The following is a 24,373-nucleotide window of genomic DNA, read 5'->3' as shown; positions in this document are numbered from 1 at the left end:
CAAATAATGTAAGGGGCATGAATCAGGATTATTTTTATTTCCTGTAGTGGCCAACGTCTGGGCGTACAGGTTGCAAAACTGGGGTATAAGGTAGTCTTTTCCTGCAATACCACGCCCATTCCAACGAAGCCACGCCCATTCCAACGAAGCCACGCCCCTTATGGTGCCCCCCCTGTAATTTTTTTCTGGATCCGCCCCTGAGCACACAGACTTTATCGACGTAGTTCAGAAACTTGAAAATAACCGTCCTGGGTCTACGACAATCATTCTGTCGGTCTGGACCGATGCGATGAACTCTCTCTATGAGCATGGCGCCTGATTTTGGTAAACACCTCAATTCTGTAGAAAGCCACACTGATACCAACTCCATCAGGTCTTTTTGCTTGACCGATTCAGGTAGACCTACAGATGGGTCCAGATTTATCTTGACCTTTAATAGGATTAACTGAGACTGGCCAGTCGGACTTAATCCCCTGCTGTAATGACTTAATCCCCTTCTGTATTGTTCTCTGTATTGTATTGCAGCTGAGAACAATAGATGAATGGTTTATGCTAATAAATCATGTTGTGCCTAGGCGCAGAAAACTAGTCAAGATAACCGTGGACCCATCTGTATCAGGGGATAGTTGTTCAGACGATTTCTATTTTCGAGATATTCTAATTTATCATGTATCGCAATTAAGGATGCTTCCTGGGAGGCGATAGTGGCTCTCTCAGTAAGCAGGCCATCTTATACATCAGAAAATCGCTGTTCAGCTTCGTCGAAGCGAGCACTGTGTTCTTTAAGTTGAGTGACGGTAGATTCAATAGCCGCCTGTAGGCCAGCAAGTTTTTTATCTAAGAAGGGACAATAAATCAGATTTCTGCTGCGGAGTACACTGGGCTCCACAAGGAATGGACAATGGGGTGTAGAGTAGGATCTTGATCCGAGGCACCAACAGGCTCAAAGCTTTGACTGTTCCCAGAATGCATAGTGCCGCCTCCTATATCACCCCGCCTCCCTGCACAGGAGCTCAGTTTTCTAAGTTGGTGCTGCAGTAGCAGGCACTTAACAGAGGGGCTGCTCCAAAGCAGCCCTAAGAAGAGCTTTTTTTCTGAGGAAAAAAGTGAAGACTTCAAGGGCAGCAGCAGTGTTACATGTCAGTGGACATTCACGGCTGCAGCTCCGGCTCTCCCCAGCGGCGCTGTACACTCCCGAGCCCTGGTTGCCTGGTAACTACAGCAGGAGGCTTCGGTTTTCTTCTTGTCAGGCACACATGATGGGGGCTCTCCGGGATGGCGTGGCCGCGCTTCGGGAGGTGGTAAGTGGGTCCCGCTTGCGGGACCCGGTCTTTATCGCGATCTGGCGCGGTCAGTGGGAGGCAGGCCGCGCGCGCTGGCGGTGGACACTGTGGCAGTACAGGCGATCCCACTAGATCACCAGGGCATGGGACAGGTCAGGTTTTCTCTATAAACCGTTTTATTAGAGCCCGCAGTACCCGGTGGTTTTGCCAGCAGGGGGATAAGGCTTGGACCTGAAGCCCCTCCCCCAGCCCCAGGGCGCCATTTTCTGCAAATGTTCCCACCCTGGAGTTGCACATCTGTCTCTCCCTCACTCCCTGGCAGTGTCTCCAGCTGCATTATCCCTCAGCTCACTGTTCCTGGGAATGCTTGGGCAAATCCTCCTATGTAAAGCCGCCTGGTTGTCAGTGCTGTGACTTTACAAGACACTTAAGTATTCTACCTTCCTTTTTTAGTCAGTGTTAGTAAGAGAGAGTGCACTTAGGGTTTCCTAGTACAATTACCCTGTGATATACATCCAGTTCTTACTGTGTACTGTTATATCTACTGTTATATAGCTGTGTAAGCTAGTCCAGTGCAGAATTATTGTTAGTAAGAACCTCTGCATTGTACAGATTGTGACTATTTGTGTGTGCATTTGATAGCTGAGTGGTGTCCATCTCGTGTCTTTCATTCAACTTGCTATCCCTATATTCTATAACCTGAGGGGGCTTGGTGCGTCAGGTTTTATCTAATATAGGATTTTTCACAAAGATATACTGTATTACGTATTTTTCTCTGTGATTTAGTCACCATATCTCTCCTTTATCTCTGCTGGTGCTGACAACACTGCGCAGGGGTTTGGGCTAGAGGTATTGTGCTGCTGACAAATTGTACTGTGTTACCTGATATTACAAGTTATATCATGTCTGCTTATAAGGGTAACGGTTCTGGGGCTGAACACACTGCCGGTGTTGCTGAAGCCGCAGATACCTATGAGGAGAAAATAGCAGCTTTGGGCTCTGGTTCTGGGGACTCCTTGCCCTTCAGTGGGAAAGTGGCGACAGGGGCAAATAATGACCCGCCGTGGGCCGCTTTTTCCACGCTTCTGCATACGCTAGTTCATAAACTAACACCCTCTATGGGACCCCCAATGCCGGTGCAACCGTTTGTGGTCCTTGCAGCTAACCCGCCGTGGGCGGACGATTTATCTGCTCAAATAAAGAAGTTGAACCAGTCCCCGACTACTAAAAAGTCTGACCATCGCTCGCCTACGTCCAAGGGCCCTCTAAGCGAGCGCTTATCTCCTCACAATCCACTGCTGTCACTGACACCTCGTCTGATGAAGACGGCACTTACACTGACCCCACAGGTTCTGACTCGGATACGGCTGATGGGGAGGGTGGTTCACATGTGGATGTTCCTGATCTTTTGGAGGCTATTAAATTAATCTTACAGATTACGGATGATCCCGAGCCATCCGTTCCTCCTAAGAAACCAGATAGGTTCAAGCGTCAGAAGGTGATTAAACAAGTTTTACCTCACTCTGACCACCTAATTGATATACGTCAGGAACCCTGGGAAAACCCGGGTACGAAGTTTGTGCCTCAAAAGAAGATGCTGGCTCGCTATCCCCTCGCGCCGGAGCTGTCTAAAAATTGGGAAACGCCTCCTCCAGTGGACTCACATGTGGCTAGGATGGTGGTTTCCTCAGCTCTACCGGTCACCACCGTCACGTCTCTAAAAGAGCATACGGATAAACGTGTGGAGGGTTGTCTGAAAGCGATTTACACCCTAATGGGTGCTGCACAAAGGCCCACTATTCCAGCTACTTGGGCTGCAGAGGCCATTGAAGCATGGGCCTTGGAGTTAGATGCTGAAATCTCCTCTGACCATGCTAGGCAATGCTTGTCTTATATTGTCACAGCTTCTCGTTATATTAAAGAGGTGGCTTCTGATACCGGTATCCTGGCAGTCAAGGCCTCTACTATGTCAGTCCTGGCTTGCCGGATATTGTGGCTGAGATCCTGGTCTGTGGATCTGGACTCTAGAAAAACCCTGCCAAGTACTGCTCCTTCTGTGTCGAAGGCTAAAGGTACTTCCTTTCGCCCCTTTCGTCCTTCAGGTAAAGCAAAAGGTCAGGCGTACAACAAGCAGGCCCGCACTTCCAAACCTGGTAAGCCTAAGCCCAAAAGAGCCTGGGTGGCCCATCAGCCAGCTTCCAAGACAGATAAGCCTGCCACATGATGGGGCGGGCCTCCCTCTGGGGGATCCCAGGGTGGGGGGCTGGCTTCTAGGGTATACCCAGGAATGGTTGAAGACCACTTCAGATGCCTGGGTACGGGAAGTCGTCACTCGAGGTTACGCCATAGCCTTCAAAAACAGACCCCCTCATCGATTTTGCCAGACAGATGTCCCGTTGGACAAGACAAAGGCAAACACTCTACATTTGGTGGTACAGACCCTCCTGGATACAGGAGTCGTAGTACAGGTGCCTCTTGCGCAGAGGTGCCGGGGGTACTATTCTTCGCTGTTTCTAGTCCCGAAACCGAATGGGTCCTCGCGGCCCATACTCAACCTCAAGGCATTGAACAAGTTTGTGAAGGTTTCCAAGTTCCGGATGGAAACTCTTCGCTCTATAGTTCTGGCCTTGGAACCTGGAGACTTCATGGTCTCCCTGCATATACAGGATGCTTACCTGCATATTCCTATAGCAGTGTCTCACCAGCAATACCTGAGATTTGCGATTGGCAACTGCCATTACCAGTTTCGGGCGTTACCTTTTGGTTTAACAATGGCTCTGCGAGTCTTTACAAAAGTCATGGCGGTGATGACGGTGGTACTCCGCCGTCAAGGGGTCAGGATACTGCTGTATTTGGATGACTTGTTAATCCTGGCAAATTCCCCAGAACTTCTCCTGCGTCATATAGATGCGACGGTCTGGTTTCTGCAAGCCCACGGGTGGCTCATCAACTGGAAGAAGTCATCCCTGATCCCTGTTCAGAGCATGGTGCATCTGGGAGCACTATTGGACACTCACAACCAGCGGTTGTTCCTGTCGCAGGAGAAAGTCCTGAAACTTCAGGACAGGATTCGTTGCTTCCTATCTCGTCCGCAAGTGTCGATACATTCGGCGATGCAGGTGCTGGGCCTCATGGTGTCAGCATTCGACATGGTGGAGTATGCTCAATTTCACTCTCGCCCTCTCCAGAGGCTGATTCTAGCCAAATGAGATGGCCTGCCTCACCGGATCAGGTTTCAAATGATCTAATTGACTCCGGAGGTCCGTCTGTCGCTGCTCTGGTGGCTCCGGGACCAACAACTGTGCAGGGGCCGTCCGTTCTGGATATCCAACTGGGTCCTGTTGACGACAGATGCCAGTCTAAGAGGTTGGGGCGCGGTGCTGGAGCAACACTCCCTTCAGGGGCGGTGGACCAAGGAGTAGTCCCTCCTCTTGATCAATATTCTGGAGTTGCGGGCGGTCTTCAATGCCTTGAACCTAGCCCAGCATTTAATTCGGAACCGTCCTGTTCAAGTACAGTCGGACAACGACACCACAGTGGCTTACATAAATCATCAAGGCGGCACTCAAAGCCGCCTAGCAATGAAGGAAGTCTCACGGATTCTACAGTGGGCAGAACGCCATCTACCAGCCATATCGGCAATATCCATTCCGGGAGTCCTGAATTGGGAAGCAGACTTTCTCAGTCGTCAGGACGGGCATGCCGGCGAGTGGGGCCTCCATCCAGAAGTGTTTCAACTCCTAGTGGAAAGGTGGGGCCTTCCAGACGTAAATCTGGTGGCGTCTCGACACAATCACAAGGTTCCGGTCTTTGGAGCAAGGACAAGGGATCCTCAAGCAGCATTCGTGGATGCGCTGGCAGTACCGTGGAGGTTTCGGCTGCCGTACGTGTTCCCTCCGGTGTCACTCCTGCCCAGGGTAATTCGGAAGTTCAAGCAAGAAAAAGGAATTCTGCTACTCATAGCTCCAGCGTGGCCCAGACGACACTGGTTCTCAGACCTGCAAGGCCTATCGTCAGAGCGTCCAATTCTACTTCCACAACGCCCAGACCTCCTCGTTCAGGGCCCCTGTGTCTACCAGGACCTAGCCCGGCTGTCTTTGGCTCTTGAAGCTTCCATCTTAAGGGCTAAAGGGTTTTCTAAGGCGGTCATTCAAACTATGTTGCGGGCCCGGAAACCGGCTTCGGCTCGGATTTACTATAGGGTCTGGCATTCTTACTTTGTTTGGTGCACATCTAACGATTATGACACTTCCAAGTTTAGTATAGCCAAGTTGTTGGCTTTTCTGTAGCAGGGCCTGGACTTAGGCCTGCGTCTAGCCTCCCTCAAGGTTCAAATATCTGCCTTGTCGGTGTGGTTTCAGAGAAAAATTGCGACCTTACCTGATGTGCATACCTTTACTCAGGGCGTGTTGCGTATCGAACCTCCTTATGTCCCGCCTGTGGCTCCTTGGGACTTGTCTGTGGTTTTGGAGGCGTTACAAGAGTCTGTTTGAACCTCTGGGTTCAGCTGACCTTAAGTGGCTTTCCATTAAGGTGGTGTTTCTGCTGGCTATTGCTTCAGCTAGAAGAGTGTCGGATTTGGGTGCCTTGTCCTGTAGTTCCCCATATCTGATATTTCACCGTGACCGGGTGGTTCTTAGGACTCGTCCCGGCTATCTGCCTAAGGTGGTTTCCTCGTTCCACCTTAATCAGATTATTGTAGTTCCGGCACTTGTTTCTCCTGATCTGTCTACCAAAGAGCGGTCTTTGGATGTGGTACGGGCTCTCCGTATCTATGTGAAGAGAACTGCTCCTATTAGGAAATCGGATTCTCTTTTTGTTGTGTTTGGGTTTCACAAACGGGGCTGGCCAGCTCACAAGCAAACTCTGGCCAGATGGATTAGAATGGTGATTGCACATGCTTATGTGAAGGCTGGTCTCTCTGCTCCTAATCACATTAAGGCCCATTCTACTTGGTCTGTTGGACCTTCTTGGGCGGCCCAACGTGGTGCGACCCTTGAACAATTGTGCAAGGCGGATACATGGTCGTCTGTGAACACGTTCATAAGGTTCTATGCCTTCGATACTGCCGCTTCCCAGGATGCTTTCTTTGGACGCTGGGTTCTTGTGCCAGCTATAGTGCATCCCCTCCCATAAGGAACTGCTTTAGGACATCCCCATTGTCCATTCCTTGTGGAGCCCAGTGTACCCCGCAGCAGAAAACGAGTTTTATGGTAAGAACTTACCTTTGTTAAAACTCTTTCTGCAAGGCACACTGGGCTCCACAAGGCGCCCACCCTGACGCACTTAGCTTCTTTGGGTTGATATGGCATTAGCCGCTGACACGTCTCCTGTCATGAGAATGCGGTGTTGTGGCTACTAACCGTTGTCGTCTCTTTTCCTGCTACTGCATTGGGCTGGTTAACTAAAAACTGAGCTCCTGTGCAGGGAGGCGGGGTGATATAGGAGGCGGCGCTATGCATTCTGGGAACAATCAAAGCTTTGAGCCTGTTGGTGCCTCGGATCAAGATCCTACTCTACACCCCATTGTCCATTCCTTGTGGAGCCCAGTGTACCTCGCAGAAAGAGTTTTAACAAAGGTAAGTTCTTACCATAAAACTCGTTATCTCCTGGGCTTTGGCTATAGACGCTGTGCTGAAAGCAGTGGGATCTGATACACCCTGTAGTACGTCATCGCCAGGCGGGGAGGACGGTGGGCTCTGTACCGGCGTGGCGTTGGCTCGTTTCCCGAACTTTGGCATTCGTGCCGCCCCTACCGCCTCTCTGAGGTTTAGCAACAAATTTATCCATAATTAGGATATATATATATATATATATATATATATATAAAACGGCACCAAATATTTTGAAAATATGTAGAGAAAATACAGGTCAGCTGGCAGGCGTGTAAGGACTTGGAACTTTAATAATAGCAGATGAGGGAAATCCGGCACTGCAGATCAAAGGATATTAACATGACTCCTCCTAAACACGTCACAGCAGCTCAGTGAGAAGGTGGAGGGATCCTCAGGGCGATACTCCAAGCTCAGGGGTAATGAAAGAATTTCCGCCCCTTAAGGTTCCTACTGAAGCAAGAGGGTGCAAAGCGGCTTGGCACACAAGGAAGAGGCAGGAGGACTATATGCAGGGGGGAGTAACAGGACAATGCCAGTGGTGTATAATATTCCTAGGTGGTGGGACTCCAGCCGGAGTGAAGCAGTCAATGATAGGAGATGGTGCAATGCCAGTGATATATCCAGTCACTCACCTCTAATACAATGTCCGCCCTCCAAAAGGGTGAGATTATCCAGTCACAGCTGTATCAGTGCAGGGGGGGAGGTATGGGTGCAGGGAGATGCGTCCCTCCTCAGGCACCGCAGCTCCGACACAGGCAGTGCAGGGGGGAGAGAGCGGCGAGTCAGAGCTGTAATTACGACCACACACCGCCTGTCTCTCGTACCCTGATAGGAGAACGGAGGATCTCAGCCACAGCAAAATCAGAGCAAGGTGGGAGCGTGTGCACGGGAAGATGGCGCCCGCCGAGCAGCGTCTTCTTAAATGCCTCGGTTCCGGTAACAGCAAACGGTGGGGAGCCGGGGATGGCAGCCTCTTTCCCACCACTATCTCCGGTGCCTGGCAGGAACGTCCTCGGGCACTAATCCCCGCCGTAAGTAGGTGTTTGTGGGCTGGGGAGCGGAGGGCTCTTTAAAATGCGGCCACAGTGATCAGCCTGTGTGACTTTCAAACACACATGGCCGATTACAGGGGCTGACTCCCTTCTGCACTTTTTTACAATTTAAATTTAGTACATTTCGGCAGATTGCATTTCCCATTATAAGTAAGGGAAATGCGATCTGGTTACTAAAAGAAATGCAAGTATAACCGCTTGGAGGAGAATTTTGCTAATTCTCCAGTTGCCCATAAGTACATTCAGGTGACACTAAATAATGTGAAATGGGAGTGAAAACACAATTTTTCATATTATTTTAGTAAAAGTAATTTTGATAAATAGTCAAGTTTTTGAAAACTGCATGCCAGCTATACTTTAAATGATTAACTGATTATTTAAGGCTTTCTGGAAATCTTTTCACATCTCCCCTTATTACCAGCAAGAATCATAGAAACATATCACCTATACATACAAAAAGCTGCACTCCCTGAAAACGTTTTTGATGCTACTCCCCATTACCTTCCACAAATGGTCCCATCCTGTTAATCACTCTGCAATAAGATCTCCGTGCATGCGTGATAACCAAAGCACCTTGACACATGCGCAGTGCGATCGCTATGCCTGCGCAAACTGCAGATAAATGCTCACTTTCGTGAACACCGGCGGTTACATACGATCATGAATTAGGTTATGTGGATTTGAGGGGTGCTGTTCTCATTAAAATGAGTGTTTTTAATGTATATTATAACTATATATTAATTTGCCTATTCTCCCGGGACTTTCAGGAAAGTAGCAAATCTCAGTTGGCCCTTCCTAACGTGGGGAAAAGCAGGCAAGCCTCCCCGAGGCCCCCTGCAGCTATCCACTTCCTGATATAAGTGGGCAATACGGGCAGCTTGAAGACGCAATTTGTGTTCATTTGCATTATTGTGGGTCCTTCCCTTACTTTACAATATTAGTAATTATGGCATTGTATAACAGGGGCATGGCCATGATGACGCAGTTGCAGCCACACCCAGCCGAGTATGTGAATATACTTTTTAATTTTAACCAGGATCACTATTCTTTGCACACAAAATCCTTTAATACTGTATGTATCAGTTTAAGCTTAAACAAGTTCAAGTTGCTTCTTAATTGTGCTAACTGGATCAAACATGGATGAACAGTCTTGAGAATATTCAATACTGTATCTCACAACATTAGCTTGATTTTTTTTTTTTTTATGAAGTCACAAACCTTTCAAATTGTTATACCATATGGACTGGATTTAACAATGATGCACACCCAGTTCAAACATCTATACATTTATATCAATGGCCTTTTGATGACTATGCTGTCAATCCATGGTACAGTATGAGAATGAGTGCAAGATGCCTTACTTCATTAACAGTTGCTGATGTATATAGAATAAAACTGCTTTCAATTCCCATTTATAAAAGGAGCAAGGAGGGCATTTGTCCATGGCCCATGGTATCAGGAAAGTCTACTACATGCTGGAAATGTCCAGACTAAATGATCCTGAATTCAGATCTCATTTGCTATGAAGGTTATTTGCCTGCTTAACTGAAATCAAACTATTAAATTAAATCATTTAAAATGTTACCTTTTGGAACAAAGAACTTGCACACTGGATTCGATAACGGGCTTACTTTAATTTTGTCTATAACATATTTTGTCTTGGCTGCAAAACAATATTCTCCTTTATATCCATGAGTTTTTATTGTTATTGAAGATCCATCCATTGCTTGTTCCTGTATGATCTAAGAAGGATAAAATATAATGCAGAAAGAGTTTAAGGTAATTAGGGAATAATTAATGTCAATTATGCCATTTTATTATGTTTCAAAATTCTGTGGGGAGAATTCAATTGTTTTAGAGTGGCAAGCTAAATTAATGGGCGGCTGATGTAGTAATTCAGTTTTGCTCTGATCGGGCGTGAATACCTAAGGCACCCTCATTCTACTCGCAACCTCCTGAAGTGGTGAGCAGAAATGTGCAAAAACTCCCTGGTTTTGGGCACGCAAACTGTAGTTTAGGTGACCAAACTACTGTTTTGGCGCTCTAATCAGGACTTTAGAAAGGTTTAACCGCTATATGTAGCTAAGACCGGTGCTTTTGGGCATGACCAGCACTGCAGTTAATGGGTGCCCAAAACTATTCAATTGTTTTGTTGGGCACCCATTATTTACTGCGACGTTCCCTCCTATATATGTTAAAGTAATAAATATGAACAGTTGCAGTGGTACATTATAGAACACTGGGACATAAGAGGGTTTGAAATGTTTCAAGAGAATAAATGGAACTGAGGTATTTTTATTTTTGCAGGGGTATTGCTAAGCCCAGGTCCTAAAGCCTATAGAGTGCCCTGGTTCATATCTGTAGTGAAAAACAAGCGTAATGTTGCTTAACTGCGCATAGCAGAAGGATGTACATACTTGTTGTGTTAAGTTATCCCTCTGCAGGCTATAAACAAAGTTAGGGTTGCATTTGTTCTCCTACATCTGATCTCTATAATATTTTTATCCTCTCTAGGACTAACCATGTGCACAATTATTATTATTATTATTATTATTATTATTATTAATTTTTATGGCGCCACAAGGATTCCACAGTGCCTAACAAAGTACATAAACAGTGACTTACAGTACAAGACAAAACAAGTACATGGTATATAAACATTTCTGCATCAGCGTTCATGACACTGAAATAAGCATCAGGGTGGTAGAAACCGAGGGTTAGGTGCCATTGTGGGGCGTATCGAGTAGATGATAGTCTAAGTATGAGAGAGGACCCTGCTCGTGAGAGGTTACCTTCTAAAGGGGAGGGGGTGGGCAGACAAACAGGATTGACATATCTAGGGTAGACAATGAACATGGAACAGAGGGTTAGTGTGAACAATGGCTGGGTTTGACAAAGAAGTGGGCCTTGAGCTTCCGTTTGAAGCTTTGTAGAGAAGTGGAAAGTTTGATAGGGAAATGAGAGGATGTGAGGTTAGGCAAAAAAGCAATGGACGTTCAAGTGTATAAAAGGCAAAATTACATTGGGCACACATGCACATTCAGATGTTTGTGAAAAACTGAAAGTACAAATACAAGTACAATAGTAACAGGTGAAGTGGAAAGTTATTGCAGCATCCAAAACAGGGAGTTCAGTGCACACCCACACAGCACTGATCACACTTCCCCCATTTCTCATAATAGGCCCTTGAATATTTTCAGCTCCAGGCCCATGTGGCCCTTATTCTGGCCCTGGGTAAGATGATAAACTATATGGAACTGTATGAAAAAATAGCTTTGCAAGATTACTAGCGGAGCATATTCTATAACAAGAAACTATGGGGTCTATTTAGCAATAATAGCGATATTGGCTATAATATATGTAACCAATATTGTAGCGATTATTACCATTTTTCACTTACAGTACTTTACACCATCATGCAGCAAAATCTTTACATGGTCAGCTGATGCATTAACACGCTTTCCTTGTGACATACTGGCTGGGTGACTGTTTTCATATGTCCGAAAAGATGGACATCCTGTATCTTGTATAGCGCATACCTCAACTTTAGGGTGGACATGCACATCCTAAGTGCTCAGCTCTTCAGCAGCATCGCATCATCACATGCGGAGCCAAGGAGAGCACATGGGTTAGTACTCTAATAGAAACAGTCTCTCTATGCATATAAAAACTGAAGTGTATAAATATGAATGCCACATCTTTCTCTCTCTCTATCTCTCTCTCTCTCTCTATACATACAGATGGAGCTACGGTTATCTTTGCTTCTCTGCTGCGCCTAGGCACACCATGGTTTATTAGCATAAACCCTTCATCTATTGTTCTCAGCTGCAATACAATACAGATAACAATACAGCAGGGGATTAAGTCATTACAGCAGGGAATTAAGTCCAACTGCCCTGGCTCAGTTATATATACACTGCTCAAAAAAAGTAAAGGGAACACTTAAACAACACAATGTAACTCTAAGTCAATCACACTTCTGTGAAATCAAACTGTCCACTTAGGAAGCAACACTGATTGACAATCAATTTCACATGCTGTTGTGCAAATGGAAAAGACAACAGGTGGGAATTATAGGCAATTAGCAAGACACCCCCAATAAAGGAGTTGTTCTGCAGGTGGTGACCACAGACCACTTCTCAGCTCCTATGCTTTCTGGCTGATGTTTTGGTCACTTTTGAAAGCTGGCGGTGCTTTCACTCTAGTGGTAGCATGAGACGGAGTCTACAACCCACACAAGTGGCTCAGGTAGTGAGCTATCCAGGATGGCACATCAATGCGAGCTGTGGCAAGAAGGTTTGCTGTGTCTGTCAGCATAGTGTCCAGAGCATGGAGGCGCTACCAGGAGTCAGGCCAGTACATCAGGAGACGTGGAGGAGTCCGTAGGAGGGCAACAACCCAGCAGCAGGACCGCTACCTCCGCCTTTGTGCAAGGAGGAACAGGAGGAGCACTGCCAGAGCCCTGCAAAATGACCTCCAGCAAGCCACAAATGTGCATGTGTCTACTCAAACGATCAGAAACAGACTCTATGAGGGTGGTATGAGGGTCCGACATCCAGAGGTGGGGGTTGTGCTTACAGCCCAACACCGTGCAGGACGTTTGGCATTTGCCAGAGAACACCAAGATTGGCAAATTCGCCACTGGTGCCCTGTGCTCTTCACAGATGAAAGCAGGTAATCACTGAGCACATGTGACAGACGTGACAGAGTCTGGAGACGCCAAGGAGAATGTTCTGCTGCCTGCAACATCCTCCAGCATGACCGGTTTGGCAGTGGGTCAGTAATGGTGTGGGGTGGCATTTCTTTGGGGGGCCGCACAGCCCTCCATGTGCTCGCCAGAGGTAGCCTGACTGCCATTAGGTACCGAGATGAGATCCTCAGACCCCTTGTGAGACCTCCTAATGCAAGACAATGCTAGACCTCATGTGGCTGGAGTGTGTCAGCAGTTTCTGTAAGACGAAGGCATTGATGCTATGGACTGGCCCGCCCGTTCCCCAGACCTGAATCCAATTGAGCACATCTGGGACATCATGTCTCGCTCCATCCACCAACACCACGTTGCACCACAGACTGTCCAGGAGTTGGCGGATGCTTTAGTCCAGGTCTGGGAGGAGATTCCTCAGGAGACCATCCGCCACCTCATCAGGAGCATGCCCAGGCATTGCAGGGAGGTCATACAGGCACGTGGAGGCCACACACACTACTGAGCCTCATTTTGACATGTTTAAAGGAAATTACATCAAAGTTGGATCAGCCTGTAGTGTGTTTTTCCACTTTAATTTTGAGTGTGACTCCAAATCCAGACCTCCATGGGTTAATAAATTTGATTTCCATTGATAATTTTTGTGTGATTTTGTTGTCAGCACATTCAACTATGTAAAGAACAAAGTATTTAATAAGAATATTTCATTCATTCAGATCTAGGATGTGTTGTTTAAGTGTTCCCTTTATTTTTTTGAGCAGTGTACATACATATACAATCATATTTCATATGTATGCACCTTAGCGTGTAGTATGTGTTGCCGGCGGTCGGGCTCCCGGCGAACAGCATACCGGTGCCGGAATCCCGGCCGCCGGCATACCGACAGCTGGGCGAGCGCAAATGAGCCCCTTACGGGCTCGCTGCGCTCGCCACTCTGCAGGCACGGTGGCGCGCTAATCGCACCACACTATCTATTCACCCTCCAGGGGGGTCGTAGGCCCCCAAGAGGGAGAAAAGTTGTCAGTATGCCGGCGGTCGGGATTCCGGTGCCGGTATGGTGGTCGTCGGGAGCCCGGCCGCCGGCAACCTGAAGACCACCCGTTTTCCATAGATCAAGATCAGGGATGCAATTAGTTAAGTTTTTTTTAAAAAGGACACTTTTCGCTGTTTTTACGGTAAATGGGGATTTGTCCTGTTCAATAGCAGGGCCATTTTTTCACCTAGGCGAATAATTCAGCAGAAACAAAAATAAGATTTTAAACCTACCGGTAAATCTTTTTCTCCTAGTCCGCAGAGGATACTGGGGACTCCGTAAGGACCATGGGGTATAGACAGGCTCCGCAGGAGACATGGGCACTATAAAGAACTTTAGATGGGTGTGCACTGGCTCCTCCCTCTATGCCCCTCCTCCAGACCTCAGTTAGAGAAACTGTGCCCAGAGGAGACTGACAGTATGAGGAAAGGATTTTGTTAATCTAAGGGCAAGATTCATACCAGCCCACACCATCCACACTGTCTAACATGGAATATACGCAACCAGTTAACAGTATGAACAAAACAGCATCAGCCAAAGACTGATCTTAACTGTAACATAACCCTTATGTAAGCAATAACTATATACAAGCCTTGCAGAAATATGTCCGCACTGGGACGGGCGCCCTGCATCTTCTACGGACTAGAAGAAAAAGATTTACCGGTAGGTTTAAAATCTTATTTTCTCTTACGTCCTAGAGGATGCTGGGGACTCCGTAAGGACCATGGGGATTATACCAAAGCTCCAGACCGGGCGGGAGAGTGCAGATGACTCTGCAGCACCGATTGAGCAAACATGAGGTCCTCCTCAGCCAAGGTATCAAACTTGTAGACTTTAGCAAAAGTGTTTGAACCCGACCAAGTCGCCACTCGGCAAAGCTGTAATGCCGAGACGCCTCGGGCAGCCGCCCTAGAAGAGCCCACCTTCCTAGTGGAATGGGCCTTTACCGAATCCGGTAACGGCAATCCAGCCGTAGAATGAGCCTGCTGGATCGTATTACAAATCCAGCGTGCAATAGTCTGCTTAGAAGCAGGAGCGCCAACCTTGTTGGCTGCCTACAGGACAAACAGAGCCTCTGCTTTCCTAACCCGAGCCGTCCTGGCAACATAAATTTTCAATGCCCTGACTACATCAAGGGACTTGGAATCCTCCAAGTCCCCTGTAGCCACAGGCACCACAATAGGTTGGTTCATATGAAACGATGAAACTACCTTAGGCAAAACTTGAGGACGAGTCCGCAATTCTGCTCTATCCACATGGAAAATCAGATAGGGGCTTTTGTGAGACAAAGCCGCCAATTCAGACACCCGCCTTGCAGATGCCAAGGCCAACAACATGACCACCTTCCAAGTGAGAAACTTTAATTCCACCGTTTGAAGAGGCTCAAACCAGTGAGATTTCAGGAACTGTAACACCACGTTAAGGTCCCATGGTGCCACTGGAGGCACAAAAGGAGGCTGGATGTGCAGCACTCCCTTTACAAAAGTCTGGACTTCTGGGAGAGAAGCCAATTCCTTCTGAAAGAAAATTGATAGGGCCGAAATCTGTACCTTAATGGAGCCTAATTTTAGGCCCATATCCACTCCTGTCTGTAGAAAGTGGAGAAAATGGCCCAGATGGAAATCTTCCGCAGGAGCATTCTTGGCTTCACACCAAGATACATACTTTCTCCAGATACGGTGATAATGCTTTGCCGTCACCTCCTTACTAACCCTTATCAGAGTAGGGATGACTTCTTCCGGAATGCCTTTTCCAGCTATGATTTGGTGTTCAACCGCCATGCCGTCAAATGTAACCGCTGTAAGTCTTGGAACAGACAGGGCCCCTGTTGCAACAGGTCCTCTCTGAGAGGAAGAGGCCACGGATCTTCTGTGAGCATTTCCTGAAGATCTGAATACCAGGCCCTGCGAGGCCAATCTGGAACAATGAGTATTGTTTGCACTCTTTGTCGTCTTATGATTCTCAATATTTTTGAGATGAGTGGAAGAGGAGGAAACACATAGACCGACTGAAACTACCACGGTGTCCCCAGGGCGTTCACTGCTACTGCCTGAAGGTCCCTTGACCTGGCACATTACCTCCGAAGCTTCTTGTTGAGGCGTGACGCCATCATGTCTATTTGAGGAAGTCCCCTGGATGGAGATCGTGTCTGCTGAGGAAGTCTGCTTCCGAGTTGTCTACTCCCGGAATGAAGACTGCTGTCAAAGCGCTTACATGATTTTCCGCCCAGCGAAGAATCCTGGTGGCTTCCGCCATCGCCACTCTGTTCCTTGTTCCGCCTTGGCGGTTTAGATGAGCCACGGCTGTGACGTTGTCTGACTGAATCAGAACCGGTAGGTCGCGAAGAAGATTCTCCGCTTGACGCAGGCCGTTGTATATGCCCTCAATTCCAGTACGTTGATGTGTAGACAAGCCTCCTGACTTGACCATTGTCCCTGGAAGTTTCTTCCTTGTGTGACTGCTCCCCATCCTCGTAGGCTTGCGTCCGTGGTCACCAAAACCCAGTCCTGAATGCGGAACCTGCGACCCTCTAGAAGGTGAGTACTCTGCAGCCACCACAGGAGAGACATCCTGGCCCTGGGGGACAGGCTGATTTTTTGATGAATGTGCAGATGGGACCCGCACCACTCTTCCAGAAGGTCCAACTGAAAAGTCCTTGCATGAAACCTGCCGAAGGGAATGGCCTCGTAGGACGCCACCATTTTTCCCAGTACTCGACTGCATTGATGGACCGACACACTTTTCGGTTTCAACCATGTTCTGGAGTTCCTGGGCTTTTTCTATCAGGAGAAAAACCCTCCTTTGTTCCGTGTCCAGAATCATGCCCAAGAAAGTCAACCGGGTCGTTGGAACCAACTGTGACTTTGGTAGATTGAGAATCCAGCCGTGTTGCTACAGCACTCTTAGGGAGAGTGACACGCTTTGTAGCAACTGTTCTCTCGATCTCGCTTTTATCAGGAGATCGTCCAAGTACGGGATAATTGTGACTCCCTGCCTGCGCAGGAGCACCATCATTTCCGCCATTACCTTGGTAAAAATCCTCGGGGCCGTGGAAAGCCCAAACGGCAACGTCTGAAACTGGTAATGACGGTCCTGTACAGCGAATCTCAGGTATGCCTGATGAGGAGGATATATGGGGACATGAAGGTATGCGTCCTTTATGTCTAGTGAGACCATAAAATCCCCCCCTTCCAGGCTGGAGATAACCGCCCTGAGTGATTCCATCTTGAATTTGAACTTTTTCAAGTACAGGTTTAGGGATTTTACATTTAGAATGGGTCTGACTGAGCCATCCGGTTTCGGGACCACAAATAGGGTTGAATAGTACCCCTTCCCCTGCTGAACTAGGGGAACCTCGACAACCACTTGTTGTTGACACAGTCTTTGAATTGCCACTAAAACTATCTCCCTTTCTGGGGAAGAAGCTGTTAAAGCCGATTTGAAAAACCGGCGAGGAGGCACGTCTTCGAATTCTAGCTTTTAACCCTGGGATACAATTTCCATTGCCCAGGGATCCACCTCTGATTGAGCCCAGACGTGGCTGAAGAGTCGAAGACGTGCCCCCACCGGAGCGGACTCCCTCCACGGAGCCCCAGCGTCATGCGGTGGATTTAGTAGAAGCCGGGGAGGACTTCTGCTCATGGGAACTAGCCGTAGCCGGCAGTTTTTTCCCTCTACCCTTACCTCTGGCGAGGAAGGAAGAGCCCCGACCTCTTCTGGACTTATGCAACCGAAAGGACTGCATCTGATATTGTGGTGTTTTCTTTTGCTGTGAGGAAACATAAGGCAAAAAAGTAGATTTACCTGCCGTAGCTGTGGAAACCAAGTCCGTGAGACCCTCCCCAAATAAGTCCTCACCCTTGTAAGGCAAAACCTCCATATGCCTCTTTGAGTCGGCATCACCCGTCCATTGGCGGGTCCACAGGGCTCGCCAAGCAGAAATCGCCATGGCGTTGGCTCTCGAACCCAGCGGGCCAACATCTCTCTGAGCATCTCTCATATATAGGACTGCGTCCTTAATGTGACCCAAGGTCAATAACATGGTATCCCTATCCAGGGTATCAATGTCAGCTGACAAAGTATCTGTCCAGGCCGCCACAGCGCTACAAACCCAAGCCGACGCTATTGCCGGTCTGAGCAAGGCACCCGTATGTGTATAAATTGACTTCAAGGTAGTTTCCTGCCTGCGATCAGCAGGATCCCTGAGGGCTGCCGTGTCTGGAGATGGCAGCGCCACCTTTTTGGACAAGCGCGTTAAAGCCTTGTCCACCCTGGGCGAGGATTCCCACCGTACCCTGTCCTTTGCCGGGAAAGGATACGCCATAAAAATTCTCTTGGGAATCTGCAGTTTCTTGTATGGAGTTTCCCAAGCTTTTTCAAATAACTCATTCAGCTCATGAGATGGGGGAAAAGTTTTCTCAGGTTTCTTTTCCTTAAACATGTGCACCCTCGTGTCAGGGACAGAGGGGTCATCTGTGATATGTAAAACATCTTTTATTGCAATAATCATATAATGAATACTTTTGGCCACCCTTGGGTGTAACCTCGCATCATCGTAGTCGACACTGGAGTCAGAATCCGTGTCGGTATCAGTGTCTGCTACTTGGGACAGTGGGCGTTTCTGAGACCCAGAAGGGCCCTGTGACACAGTCAAAGCCATGGATTGACTCCCTGCTTTATCCCTGGACTCTGCTTTGTCCAATCTCTTATGTAATAAAGCCACATTTGCATTTAAAACATTCAGCATATCCATCCAATCATGTGTCGGCGTTGCCGACGGAGACACCACAATCATCTGCTCCACCTCCTCCTTAGAAGAGCCTTCCGCTTCAGACACACGCGTACCGACACCCCCACACACTCAGGGATATATCTATATGGAGACCGTTCCCCAATAAGGCCCTTTGGAGAGACAGAGTATGCCAGCACACACCCAGCGCCAACTGACACTGGAAAATAAATTCCCAGACAAACAGCGCTTTTATATAAATATATAAATATACACTCACTGCGCCAATAAAAAGTACCCCCCCCCCCTCCTCTTTTTTGCCCTCTGTGACCGTGTTCAGCAGGGGAGAGTCAGGGGAGCCAGCTTCTCTGCATGTGCTGTGGAGAAAATGGTGCTGGTTAGTGCTGGAGGATCAAGCCCCGCCCCCTCAGTGGCGGGCTTCGGTCCCGCTCAAATAATAAAAAAACTGGCGGGGGTTAATAATATACTGCCTCCGCAGTATATTTACATCTGCCAGTGTCCCTTGAGGCTATTAATTGCTGCCCAGGGCGCCCCCCCTGTGCCCTGCACCCTTACAGTGCCCGCTGTTGTGTGTGTGTGTGGGAGCAATGGTTGCGCGTTACCTCACTGAAGAATTTAAGTCTTCTGCCGCCTTTGAAGTCTTCTTTCTTCTTCTACTCACCCGGCTTCTATCTTCCGGTCTGTGAGGAGGACGGCGGCGCGGCTCCGGGACGAACAGCGAGGGTGAGACCTGCGTTCCGACCCTCTGGAGCTAATGGTGTCCAGTAGTCTAAGAAGCAGAGCCCATCACTTAAGTAGGTCTGCTTCTCTCCCCTCAGTCCCACGATGCAGGGAGCCTGTTGCCAGCAGTGCTCCCTGAAAATAAAAAACCTAACAAAATTATTTTTACAGAGAAACTCAGGAGAGCTCCCCTGTAATGCACCCAGTCTCCTCTGGGCACAGGATCTAACAGAGGCTGGAGGAGGGGCATAGAGGGAGGAGCCAGTGCACACCCATTCTAAAGTTCTTTATAGTGCCCATGTCTCCTGCGGAGCCAGTCTATACCCCATGATCCTTACGAAGTCCCCAGCATCCACTAGGACGTAAGAGAAATTAGAATTAAAGGGTTTGGAGCAGTTTTTCAAAAAAAATAATACATTCAAGTGACACTAAAATAAACACACCCTTTTTCAGATTATTTTAGTAATAAAAAACATTTAGAAATATGCCCCATTGTCTGGTTAGGATGCATAAACTACAGTACATATCACAATTGGCAAATCCCGTTTGTAAATGCATACAGATGAGTACATGGATGGCACCTACATAAGTAACTTGAGGGCTTGTTTCCAACAAAGTAGGGTTTGGCAGCTCCACCTTTGTCTGGTACATTTTCTTGGCATGGTTTGAGAGCAGTAATTGTTTTTAGATTTTATTGTCAAGATTAAAGACAAACAATACATGGTGATCATCTTCATCCCATGATGAAGAGCATGTTTGATTGCTAATGGTCTCAGGAGCATTACTAAAGTTTAGGGAGGAGTTACCATTCAATAGTCTCAAAGTATAGCCATTTCTACATTTTATAGTTCTGCTGCTAGAGATTAAACACTAAAAGATATGTTGTATGTACCTGTTGCAGAGTTTTATCCCTTGTGACATCCACAAGGAACTTAAGAGATAGAGAAAGTATTCTTGGCATGCAAGATGGTGACGGCATGGAAGCATTAATAAATACATTGTTCTCCCCTTGTATTAGGTGTAGGATTGGTGGGTCTGGCTCCACTGCAAGACAGCAAAAAATGCATAGAGAGATAAAACTTGTCTCTTTCCTAAACTAATCTATTTTGTACTTTCCATTTACAACATGCACAGTCTTGAAAGTAAACAGTCATATAGTCAATTTATCATGTACATCTAGATCAGTTCAGCTTGTATTGAATACAGTATCTTAAGGGCCCCATACACTTATGCGACCACATGTCGCAGGCGACCACCCCGGCAGCTTCCCAGAGGGCAGGATCGCCCAAGATACATCGTATTCTGTCCTTTTGCATACGATGCATCTTGGGCGATCCTGGGCGATCCCAGCCATGCCGCCATGTAAATAATTCAATATAGATAAAAAAAGAAATCATATTTTGACACCACCCATAATCACACACTGCCCATAATAAAGCTTACTGGGGTATTTGCAGCATTTTGGACAGTATGTTGATAGACCAGACATTGGGGGTAATTCAGAGTTGATTGCAGCAACAAATTTGTTAGCAGTTGGGCAAAACCATGTGCACTGCAGGTGGGGCAGATATAACATTTGCAGCGAGAGTTAGATTTGGGTGTGGTGTGTTCAAACTGAAATCTAAATTGCAGTGTAAAAATAATAAGAATTTACTCACCGGTAATTCTATTTCTCGTAGTCCGTAGTGGATGCTGGGAACTCCGTAAGGACCATGGGGAATAGCGGGCTCCGAAGGAGGCTGGGCACTCTAGAAAGAATTATGACTACCTGGTGTGCACTGGCTCCTCCCACTATGACCCTCCTCCAAGCCTCAGTTAGGACACTGTGCCCGGACGAGCTGACATAATAAGGAAGGATTTTGAATCCCGGGTAAGACTCATACCAGCCACACCCATCACACCGTACAACTCATGATACTATATCCAGTTTTACAGCATGAAAACAACAGAGCCTCTCAACAGATGGCTCAACAATAACCCTTTAGTTAACAATAACTATTTACAAGTATTGCAGACAATCCGCACTTGGGATGGGCGCCCAGCATCCACTACGGACTACGAGAAATAGAATTACCGGTGAGTAAATTCTTATTTTCTCTGACGTCCTAGTGGATGCTGGGAACTCCGTAAGGACCATGGGGATTATACCAAAGCTCCCAAACGGGCGGGAGAGTGCGGATGACTCTGCAGCACCGAATGAGAAAACTCCAGGTCCTCCTCAGCCAGGGTATCAAATTTGTAGAATTTTGCAAACGTGTTTGCCCCTGACCAAGTAGCTGCTCGGCAAAGTTGTAAAGCCGAGACCCCTCGGGCAGCCGCCCAAGATGAGCCCACCTTCCTTGTGGAATGGGCATTTACAGAGTTTGGTTGTGGCAGGCCTGCCACAGAATGTGCAAGCTGAATTGTACTACAAATCCAGCGAGCAATAGTCTGCTTAGAAGCAGGAGCACCCAGCTTGTTGGGTGCATACAGGATAAACAGCGAGTCAGATTTTCTGACTCCAGCCGTCCTGGAAACATATATTTTCAGGGCCCTGACAACGTCTAGCAACTTGGAGTCCTCCAAGTCCCTAGTAGCCGCAGGCACCACAATAGGCTGGTTCAGGTGAAACGCTGACACCACCTTAGGGAGAAACTGGGGACGAGGCCTCAATTCTGCCCTATCCATATAGACAATCAGATAAGGGCTTTTACATGATAAAGCCGCCAATTCTGACACTCGCCTGGCTGAAGCCAAGGCCAATAACATGACCACTTTCCACGTGAGATATTTCAGATCCACGGTTTTTAGTGGCTCAAACCAATGTGATTTTAAGAAAATCAACACCACGTTGAGATCCCAAGGTGCCACAGGAGGCACAAACGGGGGCTGAATATGCAGCACTCCTTTCACAAATGTCTGAACTTCAGGTACTGAAGCTAGTTCTTTTTGAAAGAAAATCGACAGAGCCGAGATCTGTACTTTAATGGAGCCTAGTTTTAGGCCCATATTCACTCCTGCTTGCAGAAAATGCAGAAATCGACCTAGTTGAAATTCCTCTGTTGGGGCCTTTTCGGCCTTGCACCATGCAACATATTTCCGCCATATGCGGTGATAATGATTTGCCGTACCATCTTTCCTGGCTTTAATAAGCGTAGGAATGACTTCCTCCGGAATGCCCTTTTCCTTCAGGATCCGGCGTTCAACCGCCATGCCGTCAAACGCAGCCGCGGTAAGTCTTGGAACAGACAGGGCCCCTGCTGTAGCAGGTCTTGTCTGAGCGGCAGAGGCCACGGGTCCTCTGAGATCATCTCTTGAAGTTCCGGGTACCACGCTCGTCTTGGCCAATCCGGAACCACGAGAATTGTGTTTACTCCTCGCTTTCTTATTATTCTCAATACCTTTGGTATGAGAGGCAGAGGAGGGAACACATAAACCGACTGGTACACCCACGGTGTCACTAGAGCGTCCACAGCTATCGCCTGAGGGTCCCTTGACCTGGCGCAATATCTTTTTAACTTTTTGTTGAGGCGGGACGCCATCATGTCCACCTGTGGTTTTTCCCAACGGTTTACCAGCATCTGGAAGACTTCTGGATGAAGTCCCCACTCTCCCGGGTGGAGGTCGTGTCTGCTGAGGAAGTCTGCTTCCCAGTTGTCCACTCCCGGAATGAACACTGCTGACAGTGCTAGTACATGATTCTCTGGCCATCGGAGAATTCTTGTGGCTTCTGCCATTGCCATCCTGCTTCTTGTGCCGCCCTGTCGATTTACATGGGCGACTGCCGTGATGTTGTCTGACTGGATCAGCACCGGCTGGTGTAGGAGCAGGGATTTTGCTTGACTTAGGGCATTGTAAATGGCCCTTAGTTCCAGAATATTTATGTGAAGGGAAGTCTCCTGACTCGACCATAGTCCTTGGAAGTTTCTTCCCCGTGTGAGTGCCCCCCAGCCTCGAAGGCTGGCATCCGTGGTCACCAGGACCCAGTCCTGTATGCCGAACCTGCGGCCCTCTAGAAGATGGGCACTCTGCAGCCACCACAGTAGAGACACCCTGGTTCTTGGAGACAGGGTTATTAAGCAATGCATCTGAAGATGCGATCCGGACCATTTGTCCAACAGGTCCCACTGAAAGATTCTGGCATGGAACCTGCCGAAGGGAATTGCTTCGTAAGAAGCTACCATCTTTCCCAGGACCCGCGTGCAGTGATGCACCGATACCTGTTTTGGTTTCAGGAGGTCTCTGACTAGAGATGACAACTCCCTGGCTTTCTCCTCCGGGAGAAACACTTTTTTCTGGACTGTATCCAGAATCATACCCAGGAACAGTAGACGTGTCGTCGGAACCAGCTGTGACTTTGGGATATTCAGAATCCAGCCGTGCTGGTGCAGCACTTCCTGAGATAGTGCTACTCCCACCAACAACTGTTCCTTGGACCTCGCCTTTATTAGGAGATCGTCCAAGTACGGGATAATTAAAACACCCTTTTTTCGAAGGAGTATCATCATTTCCGCCATAACCTTGGTAAATACCCTCGGTGCCGTGGACAGTCCAAACGGCAGCGTCTGGAATTGGTAATGGCAATCCTGTACCACAAATCTGAGGTACTCCTGGTGAGGATGGTAAATGGGGACATGCAAGTAAGCATCCTTGATGTCCAGGGATACCAAGTAATCCCCCTCCTCCAGGCTTGCAATAACCGCCCTGAGCGATTCCATCTTGAACTTGAATTTTTTTATGTATGTGTTCAAGGATTTCAAATTTAGAATGGGTCTCACCGAACCGTCCGGTTTCGGCACCACAAATAGTGTAGAATAGTAACCCCGGCCTTGTTGAAGTAGGGGTACCTTGATTATCACCTGCTGGTAATACAGCTTGTGAATTGCCGCTATCACCGCCTCCCTGTCCGAGGGAGCAATCGGCAAGGCAGATTTTAGGAACCGGTGGGGTGGAGACGCCTCGAATTCCAGTTTGTACCCTTGAGATACTATTTGAAGGATCCAGGGATCCACCTGTGAGCGAGCCCACTGATCGCTGAAATTCTTGAGGCGGCCCCCCACCATACCTGGCTCCGCCTGTGGAGCCCCACCGTCATGCGGCGGACTTGGAAGAAGAAGCGGGGGAGGACTTTTGCTCCTGGGAACCTGCTGTTTGTTGCAGCCTTTTTCCCCTACCTCTGCCTCTGGACAGAAAAGACCCGCCTTTTCCACGCTTGTTTTTCTGGGTCTGAAAGGACTGA

The 24,373-nt window shown here is 47.9% G+C and overlaps 1 protein-coding gene across 1 annotated transcript in view; it reads right to left on the bottom strand.

Annotated features, from left to right (window-relative positions):
• Window positions 1–24,373, bottom strand: part of IFNLR1 (interferon lambda receptor 1) — a 103,430-nt gene that overhangs the window by 26,278 nt on the left and 52,779 nt on the right. The window contains exons 4-5 of the mRNA XM_063957185.1: window positions 20,048–20,199; window positions 9,536–9,692 (exon numbers count right to left, since the gene is read on the bottom strand). Coding sequence (XP_063813255.1) covers window positions 9,536–9,692; window positions 20,048–20,199 — 309 coding nt within the window. The remainder of the gene's footprint in view (window positions 1–9,535; window positions 9,693–20,047; window positions 20,200–24,373) is intronic.

The sequence above is a fragment of the Pseudophryne corroboree genome, chromosome 2 (genome assembly GCF_028390025.1).
Source record: "Pseudophryne corroboree isolate aPseCor3 chromosome 2, aPseCor3.hap2, whole genome shotgun sequence".
Taxonomy (NCBI): domain Eukaryota; kingdom Metazoa; phylum Chordata; class Amphibia; order Anura; family Myobatrachidae; genus Pseudophryne; species Pseudophryne corroboree.
The sequence above is the reverse complement of the archived record's forward strand: the minus strand, read 5'-3'. Positions and strand labels throughout refer to the sequence as shown.